Genomic DNA, 13,854 nt, shown 5'->3' with positions numbered 1-13,854 from the left:
TCTGATGCTGTTGTCATTTACAGATTAACCTCTCTTGTTCCCTGTTGTAATTCTTTTGGTTTTGCCTAGTCCTTAAGAGTTCATTTCCTAGGTTGGTATCTGGCTAGTACAATCCTGTGTCCTACATTCAGCCAGTGGTCTGATGTTGTTTGTTCTCAGATTGAAAGACTCCCTTAATAAGTGTTGTAAGTTTGGTTTGGTTTTAACATAGTCTCTTAATTTCTGTTTGTTTGGAAATGACCTAATTTTACCATCATATCTGAACGAGAATTTTAGAGGATATATTATTCTTGGCTGGAAATTTTTTTCTTTCAAGGTTTTATATATGTCATTCCATTGCCTTCTTGCCTGTATGGTTTCTGTTGAATAATCTGAGCTTAGTCTTATTGTTTCTCGCCTGTATGTGACTTTCTGATTTTCTTGAGCTGCTCTCAGGATTCTTTGTTTGTCTTTGGTTTTAGCGAGTGTGATTATGATATGGCTCGGTGATTTTCTTTTGCGGTCTATCGTGTATGGGGTTTGTTGAGCTTTTTGGATGGTCAGGTTTTCATCTTTCATGATATTGGGGAAAATTTTTGTCAGCAATTCTTCAATGATCCTCTCTGTGTTTTCTGTTTTCTCCCCCTGCTCTGGAATTCCAGTCACTCACAGATTTTTCCTTTTGATTTTATCCCACATAATTCTCAGGTTTTCTTCATTTTCCTTTGTTCTTTTTTCTGATTTTTCCTCAGAGTTGTATCCAAGTGTTTGTCTTCAATTTTGCTGATTCTATCTTCCATCATTTCAAACGTGCTCCTCAGCCCTTCTACGATACTGTCCATTTCTGAGATCTTGTTGTTTATCTTTTGGATTTCTAATTGTTGTTTTTGTACAATTTCTAGTTGTGAATTTATCTTAGCATTATTTTCCTGTATTATTTTCTTGAATTCTTCCTTTTTTTTCAGTATTTTTCATGAATTTGTCTGCCTTTTCCATGAGTTTGTCTATCTTTTCCTCATTTTTGTCTGCTTTTTACTTCAACTCTTGGTTAATTCTGAATATTAGAGAGTTGAATTCCCTATCAGTTAGGTCTAGTGCGTTTTCTTCTACTGGAAAGTCATCTGGTGTTTTATTTTGGATGCCTACTTGAACCACCCTGTCCTGTTTTTGTAAATGTTTTGATATAGTCTGTTGTCTTTGGGGCATTCAGTGCTTATTTTCCTTGTTTATTGATTGTAGATTTATTTGTTTCATCCTGCTTTTTGTTTTATTTGGTTATGTCTGAGCAGGCGGGCTGTGCATTCTTTGTTGTTTACTCATCTGTGGGCATGATACTTTTCACCTTCTTCTCCAATGGGAAGTGTCAGTCACTCAGGTATGGTACAGCGTGGCAGGTCCAGCTGCAAGGGAGTTGCTGAGATGGGTTGTTTGTGGCACGTACAAGGCTGACTGTGAGATCCGGGAATCAGTGCAGGGCAGATTCCAGTAGGCCTTGCCTTTGCTGCTTGTGGTGTGATGTTCAGTGCACGGTGCAGGTAGGCAGGAAGGAGGAGGTAGACTGTGGTGTGTGGAGCTAAGTTGGGTATGGGAAAGATGAGAGAGAGGAGAGAAGAACAGGAACCAAAAACATATACACAAACAAAAAAGAGTGTTAAGGGAGCTTGCTATTGGAGTGATGAGAAGCTGAGAAATGGGGAAAAACAAAAATGAAAAAAGAAGAAAAAGGTAAAAAAAAAAAGTGAATAAATCAAGAAACTGGAAATGAAGAAAGACAAAAAAGGAATAAGAGAGAGAAGAAAACAAAGCAAAGAAACAAACAAACAAAAAAACCAAAACAAACAAGAAAAAAGAAATGCCCCCAGGGATGTCCCTGTGCATCTGCGCAGAGTAAGGGAGTAGCTACCAAGCTCCCTGGTAGTGCCCGTCTAGAAGGGGCTCCCAAGCCGAGAAAAGAAAAAGAAAACAAATCAAAACAGAACAAATCAGGGCAAACAAAGAAAGAAACAAAAAAGCCCTGGGGTCCCACCTGCATGGCAGCAGGGGCTGGGAAGCAGTTTCACAGTCAAGCAGTGTTTCACAGTCTTTCAAGAAGAAATAAAGATGGCGCATGGAGCCACATATTTGAGAGAAAGGAGGGGGAGGTTGTGAGAGATAAGGAAGAAATCTAAGGAAGCAGAGAAAAGTAACACCAGCAGCCAACAAAAGGCACTCAGGGAGCTGGCCACTGTGAGTGGGTGGAATCCAAGCGACACTGGGGTGAAGCTGGTGCTTCCTGGCCAAGAGACTGTGGCTGCAGGAAGCAGAAGAGGCTAAGTAGGGGTGAAGAAGGGTGGGGGTTGGGAAAGCCTATATTGCTGGTTACCAGTTGTTCTGTCTCCTGCTGGAAGCTCTGTGAAGCTGCTTTCTTATACCCCCTGTTCGCTGATCTCTGATAGGAGTCCAAGATGGCGGATCCTTGCTGTGGTAGCTGATAGGAGACCTCTGCATGTATCTCTCCTCACTCTGTGTTCTCAGTCAGTTTCTTATTCCATTTAGTGCTTGACTGAGTTCTTTATCTCTTCATTTGATGCTTAGAGTTTCAGGATTGATGTGTGTCTCTGTTTGACTTAGTTTTTCAGATCTTTGCTGTGGAGGGACGGTGTAGTGCTTCTATCTATAGCGCCATGTTGCCCGGAAGTCAATACGTTTAATTTCTTTCTGAAAAATTTCCCATCCTCTTTAAGTGCTTATTCTGTGCACTATTAAAGAATTAATAGAAAATTTGTTATATGGGAGAGCAAAATACAACAATTTTAAGCCTTTCTTTTCCATCTAAAAATAGAATACAAAGAGAGAATAAAATGAAATCCTAGGCTTTCGTGTATTCAACTCTCTCTGTTAGTATTTATATGAAGGTTTAGATAGAATAATTTATTTAAAATACAGTACATTGTCTCTCTGATATTTAAATAATAAATGCTCTCATATCTGCCCGTCTCACGGGTTGTTGTGAGAACAAAATGTGGTAATAAATATGAGAGGGCTTGGAAAACCAGAGCATGGAGCATTCTCCAGGAGAGAGGGATTAGTGTCATGCATGTAGTATAACATAGATGGTACAAAAAGGAGATATTGCTGTGTTTTAGGTGTTTCCATGATGTTCACCATTATCACCACAATTATCTTTATCTTCAAAAAGGTTTTATTAAGGTTATCAATTGCATATGTCTGTATTTCTATTTATGAGAGAATGAGTTCCTAGATTAGGATAATAACCCTAAAAATGGATAAGAAGAACAGGTGTGAAGGGTATTTGTCCCACATCACCCCACTTTCAGTTCCCTGGGTGGTACAAATGGTTTGCTCTCGACTACTAACCTAAAGGTTGGCAGTTTGAACCTACCCGAGCAATGCCACGGAAGAAAAGCCTGGCAATCTATTTCTGTAAAGATCACTGCCAAGAAAAGTCTATGGAGCAATTCTACTTTGTAACACATGGGGTCACCATGAGTCAGAATCAACTCGACAGCAGTGGGGATTATGCTACTTTCCAATGTAACATACTAGTGTATATAATTTCACTGGATTACTTCTTAATGTAAACAGTGCAAATTATATTGCTTTAATTAGGAACCATGGTGTGATTTTTATTCAGTATTTATTGAAAATAGTGAGTTGTGTAGAGCACAACTCTCACCACATGCTTACAGTTTTCTCTCTACAGGAAACGGTCTTCAGAGAGGGAAGGAAAGAAGTCTACACACACACACGCACACACACACACGTTATCTACCTAGGGTTCACTCATGTTTACATTATTTTCTCCTCTCCACACTCTATTGTTTACTTACCACACTTGCATTTTGATTATAGCATTTATCATTACAGTCTTATTTTGCCATCTTAATCCTTTACACATTACAATAAGAAAATTTCCTCACATTTTCTTTATTGAAGAGAATTGTGGAGTAAGAATTTCTCCACAAGGTCTCATTGTGAGGAAATTCTGTAGCACTCATGAGAATCTGGAAGCTAGTGAGGATTCATGTGAGTCCTGAAATGCGTATTGCATTGTCAATTGTGCTGATCACCGTGGCAAAGTTTACAACATATGTTTTTTTTGGCTAGTTATTAGTTTTCTTACACTACCTACAAACTGTTTCAGAAACATCTCTTTAAAACTAGACATGCTTTCGAAAATGAATATGAATCGCTTCAAGTAATTTTAAAGTGTGATATTAATCTCTACCCAGCAATGAACAATTTTCAAGATAATGTCTTTTATTTGGTTGGCATTGCCCAATTTCTAAAGTGCCTTCACCTTAATTTTCTCAATTGATGATCACAGTAAGTCAGTAAAATGCTATTAACTTCATTTTAGAAATGAGGTGCCTGAGGTACAAGAGGTTAAATTAGCTGCCCATGGTTGTATATCTAACATGTGGTAGAGCTTGGAATCAAGATGTTTTGGAAGCTAAGATGCAGAGTCTGTCCAATTCATTTTCTTCCAAAAGAGCATAGTGTTAAGAATTTCGAGAGGGTGCAAATGAGAATGGTAGCAATTGAGAAGAGATTTGTATACAACCCTCTGGCTTCTGCTTCGTCTTCTTGTTATGATGAAGGTAAGGTGAAATAAGGTTTTAGACTTTTCAAAGGGAACATTGTATGAGTAATAGTGAAGACAAAATGTCTCCCTTGACATTGAACAAAAAAAAGTGGCTTTGAATTATTGCAAGATGGTTTCTGAGTAAACAATGTAAGCATTCTTGAATATAATGGTTAAAGGACACTGGTATTTATTATCCAAAATGAATATTATCTTATCTTTTAGGATTCTTCAGAAATGTATTCTTATCCATTTCAGGGTCTAGCTTAAGTGCAGTTTGCCCAGATATAAAATGTGATCTGAGTCAGCGTTTCTCAGCTAATAATATACGTAATAATGCCGGTACACAGAAATTGTGCAGGAGTTACTCAGTGTCTTTTTAACAGTTTCTAAGACATTCAGAAGTCACTATTGGCATATAAATGTCCTTTTTTAAAAAAGCAGACCTTCTGTTTTTATTATGCTGGGACTCAAATCTTAAAGACTTTATGATTTTACTGCTACCATTTATTTTCTTTTAGTGGGCAATAATACTTGGTATTAGTAGAGATCTTTCTTTAAAAACAGATAACAACTAACGCTCTCAGGTTATCATCACCATCTCTCCTCAGTAGCTTGATCCATTTACTGAGCCCAAATCCTCCTTTTCTCTCTCTGTCAGATGAAATCCAGGCAAAAAGAAAAGTACAGAGGGATGTCCTTAATGTATCCTTTTACAGAAGGCAAGGAAACAAATTCTCAGATAGAAACCTAATTCTGAATTCAAACCAAATCCTGAAAAGAAGTAGGAATGAGGTCAGAGAGGAATTGCAGTTCCACCACTGATGTAAGTTCTCAGGCGAAATAAACATTTCCATCTGCATGTGCTTTATAAACTCAGGGCTGATAGACAAGTTGTAGTTCTCTAGAAAGATCCAGATAATGGTAATTGATAATTCTGCTAATCAAACAAAGCACTATTCATTGAAAGGGCATTTGCAATTTGAAAAACACTCTCCTCTTGGGTGCATCCATTGTCACTATTTAGCAAACATTCCCCCCAAATAGTGCTGTAAATATAATATCCAGAAACAGCCTTTTGTTGGATCTCTCGGTACAATGTCCCTTTATTGTTTTCCCCATGAAATCATGACTTTACCTTCAAACCTTAAAATTCAATTAAATAATATATTTATAATGGTGGAAATGCTTGTGCATAAGTTCAAGTATTGCTCTAATACTTTTAACCTATTGACTGCCCAATACTTGGAGGTGTACATGTCAATGTAGTAAAATATAATCTTTTTGGGTACAGGAGGGTGGTGGGTCTCTGGTCACCTACAATAACACAGGTTATCAAGTTCTTAACAAAAGGCTTTAGATGATGATGGCAGTAAAATTCCTTCTTGGATTCTTTTATTTCACAGGATTATACACTCACCATGTATTTCCAGCAGTCTTGGAAAGACAAAAGACTTTCTTATTCTGGAATCCCACTAAACCTCACACTAGACAACAGGGTAGCTGACCAACTCTGGGTACCAGACACCTACTTTCTGAATGACAAGAAATCATTTGTGCATGGGGTTACGGTGAAAAATCGAATGATCCGACTGCATCCTGATGGAACAGTTCTCTATGGACTCCGGTAAATGGCTCTATGTTGCATGTTTTATTGTTGTTGTTGTTGCTGTTTTTTTTTTTTTACTTTTGGAAGGGACAGAGGTGAGAGAAGTAAGTAGGAGACTATATAGACACTCTCATGTTTATAATAAAATTGTTCTAAAGATCAGAAAATGGTCTTTTAGAACTATTTGAGCTTTATCTAGGCAACTGTGTCCATCAAAGGTAAGTGAATTATTTGCCCTGAACTTCAAATAATAAGTATAATAATAATAAAATATATTTTTACTGCCAGATTTCACATTTAGTTTGTTCTAGAAGTTATATCTTTTCTTAGCCAATTGCTCGGTTATCTCATAGCAACCAGACTGAATTGAAAGATGTTCTACGTGCTGGGTATAGCTACTTAACTATGAAAGGGGATTGGGAAGCAATTTGATGAAAAAGTTGGAAAACATTTTGTGGTGACTTTGACAAGATCCATAGTGGGTTTATTTATTTTTATTTTTAAAAGCTTTATTTTTTATTTTTTTATTTTTTTTTGTTCAGGTGTATGATCTATATTTTAATTAATACTTGTTTTTTGTGTGAGGTAGAGGTTGAGATTCAATTATCTCCCATACTGATATCCAGTTATTCCAGCCCCATTTGTTAAAAAGCCTTCCCTTTGCCCACTGGATTGTTTTGATGCCTTTGACTATATAAAAAAAAACAGAACAAAACCTGTTCCCATCGAGTCAATTCCGACTCATAGTGACCCTGTATTAGTGGGGGTATATTTCTTGGTTCTATCTTGTTCCATCAGGATCCGTGGTGGCACACTGATTAAGAGCTTGGCTGCTAACCAAAAAGTTGGCAGTTTGAATCCACCAGCCGCTCCTTCAAAACCCTATGGGGCAGTTCTACTCTGTCCTATAGGGTCGCTTGGAGTTAGAATCAACTCAGTGGCAATGGGCTTTTTGGATCCTGTTCCATCAGTGTATTTGTTGATTCTTAGACACTACCACACTATTTTAATTAATGTAGTTGCATACCAAATTAAAAAACAAATAAACCCATTACCATCAAGTTGATTCCAACCCATAGCAACCTTATATAACCCATTGATGTTGAGTCAATTCTGACTCATAGCAACACTATCGAACGGAGTAAAGCTGCCCTGTAGAATTTCTAGGGAGCAGCTAGTGGATTTGAACGGCTAAACTTTTGGTTAGCAGACAAGCTCTTAATCAGTATGCCACCAGGGCTCCACATATAGTAAGTCCTAAAGTCAAGTAGTATGAGTCTTCCAACTTTGTATTTATTTTTCAAGATTGCTTTGGCTATTCTAGGTCCTTTTTATCTCCCTATAACTTTTTGGATCTTCTTGTCTATTTTTACCAAGAATTCCTGCTGGTATTATAATTGAGGTTGCATTGAATCTGTACATCAGTGTCGGGTAGGGGAGAGTTGACATCTTAAAAACACTAAGTCTTAGATTGCTGATATGTCAAATATTTTATTACATACATATTTACCAAAATTTAAAAAAATCAAATCTTTTAATTCATGAACATGATAACATATCTTCATTTATTTAGGTTATCTTTATCTCAGCAATATTTGGCACTATAGTTTTTCTTGTTTTTTGTTTTAAGAATCAAGTATAAAGGTGAAGGTAATTATTAACCCCCATGTAGTTAAGATTTTATTTAAAAAATTTAGGCTATGTTTTAAAACTAACTTCAAGTTCTACCAAAGAACTATCTGAACTGTGACATTTTATAGTTGGATATAAAAAGTGGTGGTTCTTTAACCTTTCTAGTCATGTTTTGGGATTCCTTTGAGAAGCTGATGAGAACTACGTATCCATAAATTCAAATATATCCAAAATTTTCCCACAATTTCAAGGTGGTAATGTTGTTGTTAGGTGCTGTCAAGTCTGTTCTGACTCATAATGAGCCTGTGTAGAGCAGAATGAAACACTGCCCGGTCCTGAGCCATCCTCACAATCGTGCCATGTTTGAGCTCATTGTTGCAGCCACTGCGTCATAAGCACCCTAAAGTCATTGCATGGACCATGAATACCAAGCTAAGTTCACGATACAAACACAATAAGCAAGTGAAAAAATAGAGCTGTGATTTAACTTCTGACATCAACCTAATATCTGGTTTATTAGTTGACAGTTTTTGTCTTAATTTTCATAGTAAAATGTCATCAGTTAATCTTGGCAAAATGATCTTTGGAATTTGTTCACTCCTTGAGTACTCCAAGAGTTTTCAACACCAGTTAAAATCTCTGAGCTAGAGGTCTCTCAAAAGAATGGTGAAATAAACTAACAATTCCCTCAGTCTATCAGTAGTTACTACAGATAGAATCTACTAATTTGAGAAAAATGGTGGTCATTAGTGATGGTGCATACATTGGAAATTGGTGATTTTTCTGTTACCTGTGTAGTACTTCAATCAAATATACCCAAGGTGTAAAGGGATGAATTACCCTTTTAAAGTACTCTGGAAGAATAATTCTATGACAAGTCAGTAAGCTACTCAATATGTATAATTGTACTGATTAGTCAAGACAGTTTTTGTTTAAAGCAACTAGACTTCTTGCAAGCAAGAATGTAGGTAGCATTCTCAGTTTACAGTCTCACTTTGACATTTCCCAACTTCTTGGCGGTCTCTACCAATGTGAATTATGTGGAGGAAGAAAAATATCTGAGAACCATGAAGTTCAATACATCTCATTTTACAAGTGGGAAAACTGAAGGCCCAAAGGAAGGAAGGGCTTAGCTAAGGGAACACAATAAAGTAACGGCAGATTTGAGCTAAAATCCAGGTCTCCTGATTCCCATACCTGTGCTTTTCCCATTCCACTGCCTTTCAAATGTATCTAGAAGTTAACACCTCCTTCCAAGTTATACAACATTGCTTTCTCCTCAAGGCCAGCACAGTGGTTTGTAGCTTATAGCCTGTGAATAGGCATAGACGTTCTAAAGAGAAACACAATCCCTTCTTCTCTTGTCTACACTCTGATCTGTTTATGGCTCCAACTCTCTATATACGAGCCTCACAGCAGCTCTGATATCTTCCCTTTCCTTCTCCTCTGTTCCTTCCACCTCTTTTCTTACAAATTTGTTATTCCATTTCCTAGTAAATCCTAATTCATTTATTTCATATGATCTTCCCCATAATCTGTTACTACAGATGATAAAACTGAGGCTCAGTAAATTTACATGACTTATTCAAGTTCAAGCTGTTAGAAAACGGTCGGGTTGAAGTCCAACTCTAATCCTCTGATTCCAGATGTCATACTCACTCTACTGTGCCTTATCCTCCCTCTGGGATATTTACAACCAACAGGGAAAAGTAAACCAAATCTATGAGGGAAGCAGTACAGATGAAGGGAGGAGGAAAAGGAATGTTCATTTTAATTCATCTGATGCAAGATTTCCTAGTCTTAAAAATGACAATTTTCATTTTTCTTTGTAATAGGTTTTTTAAAGAATATCTGCCATACATCACTTCCTAAGCACCCATACTAGAAAATCCTTATCATATAACATCTTTCTTGGCATATATAGCTATATTTACTTCAGACATGGGTAATCAGGAGAACGAAATTGCTTGCCTTATTCCTTTCAGTTAAGTCTAGCTAATACTAACCATGAAATGAGGTCATACATGAATGGATTGTTTTTAACAATGATTAGACCTGTGGTATTTCCTGAGTGAAAACAAAAGCCCCTTTGGCCAGGTATTCTGTAATCAAAAGACTATGTCATTACACTAAACAAAATTTTTGCTATATTCAAACACGATATGAGGTGCTATAATGTAATTTATATTAAGCCACAAGAATAGAGTTGGTCATTTTCTAGGAACTATGTCAAATCAGATTTTGCATAAATACTCTAAATATTCTAAAATAACAGAAAGGTATCTTATGGGGGATATGACTTCATTGTATTTTATAGTCTATTGAAATGCCCTGCCTTCTCTGCCCCCAAATACTCTTTCCCTCACTCCATCACTTTCTCTCATCTTAGTCCTTTTTCTTAAAAATGTCTCTCAAATTCCACTTACTCTGTGAAGACTCTCACAATCTTCCTAACCAGATAAACACCTTCTCTCACTGGATATCCTATTACACTTTAATCTCATGTAGGCCCATGGGATTTATAACACTTTTATAATGTTTATCTTGCTATGTCTTAGAGTTAGCTGTACAGTTTTCATGCAATGCAAACAAAATTGTATGTCTGTTGAATATGTGAACTGTATTTCTTTAATCTTTGTATCCCATCCTGCAAACCAAATAGATGCCCATTAAATGTTTGTAAAATTGAAATTAAAATTTTAGAATGCAATCACCTGATTCTCAATAGTTGTCAGCTGCAGTATTTCCTATATCTAAGTCATGGCTTTTAACCGAAGATCAATTACCACTATTAATGACCAGATGTGTTCTGCCTCTTGTCCAAACAAGCTCCAGCTGGCAGCACACACTGATTCTCTCCAAGGCCCAGCCACGTGGGTGCTAAAAGACTGTGTTTCTCTTTCCCTGAAAATGGTAAGCATAGAATGACTTAATTCTGGGAAGACATTCAGTGGCGTATTTAACATCTCTAAAATTGTCCTTCCTTTTGCCTTCCCTCCTCAACTTTGCCATTGCTTTCTCTTCAAAGTTCCACAGTGCCTCTTTCCTTCATCACCTAGCAGAATCCAGCCCAGGGCCAGGTGATTTTGAGGGGCCATGTGAGAATAAGCAGTGAAAAGTTTTCCAGCCCAATGTTGGCTCACATTAGGACTCAGGATGTTTGTTTTAGTGTGTGTTACCTGTATGCACATACATATAAGCATATACATAGTAAGGTATACATAAGGCATCATTTTAACTAATATTCTAAATTAAATATCGATCATCTATGGAATTTAACTAATATGTGTGTATATAAATAATTGAGTCTATAGGTCAGGCACTATGCTAAATGATCTACCCATTTTGTCATATTTAACCTTCAATGAGATAGAGGTACATACTATTATTATGAGATACACTATCAGGTATGTACCATTATTATGCTTATTCTACAGACACCAATACTGGGAAATTTAAAGTAACTTTTCCTATCTCATATTTTTGAATTATTTGTTTGCTTTTTAAAGATAGATTCCAACAAGTACACACATAGCATTTGACTGATAAATTGTCTCTTTTACGACAGAGGTTCCCCTGTTTTCCTCTCCCTACCCCTTGTAATTTATGTTTTGAAGAAACCATGCCATTTTTCTGATTGTATCCACTTGTTGTAAATGTGTTCCTCTGTCTCCTATATTTGAAGCATGATCAGATTTAGGTTAGTTATTTTCTTGTGGTTGTTTTGGCAAGCCTACTTCATAGGTCGCATTCTGTACTTCTATCATGAAACACAAAATATCTGCTCTCTCTCTTTTTGTGATGTCAAGATTGATCAGCACATTGGGGTATTGACAGCCTGATCTATTCATTACAATAATCCCATTAATTTTCTTTTTAGTTTTACTGTGCTTTAGGTGCAAGTTTACAGAGCAAATTAGTTTCTCATTCAAAAATTTATACACTAATTGTTTTGTGACACTGGTTGCAATCCCCACAATGTGTCAGCACTCTCTCCCTTTCTACCCCTGGTTACCCGTTCCCATTTGTCCAGTTTTTCTGTCTCTTCTTGCCTCCTCCTCTTTGCTTTTGCATTGCTCATTTGGTTTTGTATGCTTGATTGATCTAAGAAGTGTGTTCCTCATGTGTGTTATTGCTTGTTTTATAGGCCTGTCTTATCTTTAGCTGAAAGGTGAACTTCGGGAGTGGCTTCAGTTCTGAGTTAGAAGTGTGTCTAGAGGCCATGATCTCAGGGGTTCCTCTGGTCTCTGGCAGACCAATAGGTTTGAGTTTTTTTTGTGAATTGGAATTTTGTTCTGCATTTTTCTCCTGCTCTGTCCATGACTCTCTATTGTGATCCCTGTCAGAGCGGTTGGTGGTGGTAGCCAGGCACCATCTAGTTCTTCTGGGCTCAGGCTGGTGGAAGCTGTGAATCCTGGTAATTTTTACCTAATGGTTTCAGAAGCCACACATAATCATTGCCTAAATCTATTTAGAGTTTGCAAAATGATGATACTCTATTAGTCCTTTTTTATTATAATTTCTTATTATCTATAATTATCTATAAAGAACTTTCCCTCATAATTCATTTGGTTATCCTAAATTATAGACTGAGCAGTAAAAACAAGACAAATGCTTGACTATTTCATTTTATTTAGCAGTTTTCAAAATAACAAATTGTTTACCTAGCATCCCCCAAATATGACCATTGAGGCTTGGCATTTTGTTGTTTGTTATGCTGATCATTACAAAAGCCTAGGTTTTAACATGTATGTCTGTTTCAATCCATTGCAACTATTGTTATTTATCTTTTTATTGTACTTTAGATGAAGGTTTAAAGACCAAATAGTTTCACATTAAACAGTTAGAACACATATTGTTTTATGACATTGGTTAAAAACCCCATGACATGTCAACGCTTTCCCTTCTTGACATTGGGTTCCCTATTACCATCTTTCCTGTCCCCTGCTGCCTTCTAGTCCTTGCTCCTGGGCTGTTGTGCCTCGTTAGTCTCGTTTTGTTTTATGGAGCTGGCTAATCTTTGGCTGAATGGTGACCCTCGAGAGTGACTTCATTATTGAGCTAAAAGGGTGTCTGGGGACCATACTCTAAGGGTTTCTCCAGTCTCTGTCAGGCCAGTTAAGTCTGGTCTTTTTTTGTGAATTAGAAATTTGTTCTACATTTTTCTCCAACTCTGTCCAGAACCCTCTATTGTGATCCCTGTGAGAGCAGTCAGTGGTGGTAGCTGGGCACCATCTAGTTGTACTGGACTCAGCCTGGTGGAGGCAGTGGCAGTTGTGGTCCATTAGTCCTTTGGACTAATCTTTCCCTTGTATCTTGTTTTCTTCATTCTCCCTTGCTTCCGAAGGGGTGAGACCAGTGGAGTGTCTTAGATGGCCACTCACAGGCTTTTAAGACACCAGATGCTACTCACCAAGGTAGAATGTAGGATATTTTCTTTATAAGCCATGTTATGCCAATTAAGCTAGATCCAAGACGATGGTCCCCATAGCCCTCAGCCCAGCAATTCAGTCCCTCAGGGAGTTTTGATGTGTCTATAGAGCTTCAATGATCTTTCCTTGTACAAGTTGTGCTGGCTTCACCAGTACTGTGTACTGTCTTACCCTTCAACAAAATTACCACTTATCTATTGCCTGTTTAGTTTCCCCCCTACTCCTCCCATCCCTCATAACCATCAAAGATTGTTTCTTTTTGTGTGTAAACTTTTTCATGAGTTTTTAGAGTAGTGGTCTCATACAATATTTGTCCTTTTGTGATTGACTTATTTTACTCAGCATAACGTCCTCCAGTTTCATCCACCTTATGAGATGCTTTGCAGATTCATCATTGTTCTTTATTGTTGCATAATACTCCATTGTGTGTATGTACCAACATTTGTTTATCCATTCATCTGCTGATGGGCATCTAGATTGTTTCCATCTTTTTGCTATTGTGAACAATGCTGCAATGAATATGGGTGTGCATATGTCTATTCAGGTGACAGCTCTTATTTCTGTAGGATATATTCCTAGGACTGCGAGTGCTGGATCGTATGGTGCTTCTATTTCTA

General features: G+C 37.2%; 1 protein-coding gene across 1 annotated transcript in view; it reads left to right on the top strand.

The window, feature by feature from the left end:
• Positions 1–13,854, top strand: part of GABRB1 (gamma-aminobutyric acid type A receptor subunit beta1) — a 531,853-nt gene that overhangs the window by 214,555 nt on the left and 303,444 nt on the right. The window contains exon 4 of the mRNA XM_004390619.2: positions 5,971–6,191. Within this exon, the coding sequence (XP_004390676.1) occupies positions 5,971–6,191 (221 nt within the window). The remainder of the gene's footprint in view (positions 1–5,970; positions 6,192–13,854) is intronic.

This window comes from Trichechus manatus, unplaced genomic scaffold, assembly GCF_000243295.1.
Source record: "Trichechus manatus latirostris isolate Lorelei unplaced genomic scaffold, TriManLat1.0 scaffold00310, whole genome shotgun sequence".
In the NCBI taxonomy this organism is placed as follows: Eukaryota; Metazoa; Chordata; class Mammalia; order Sirenia; family Trichechidae; genus Trichechus; species Trichechus manatus.
This window is presented reverse-complemented; position numbering and strand designations above follow the sequence as displayed.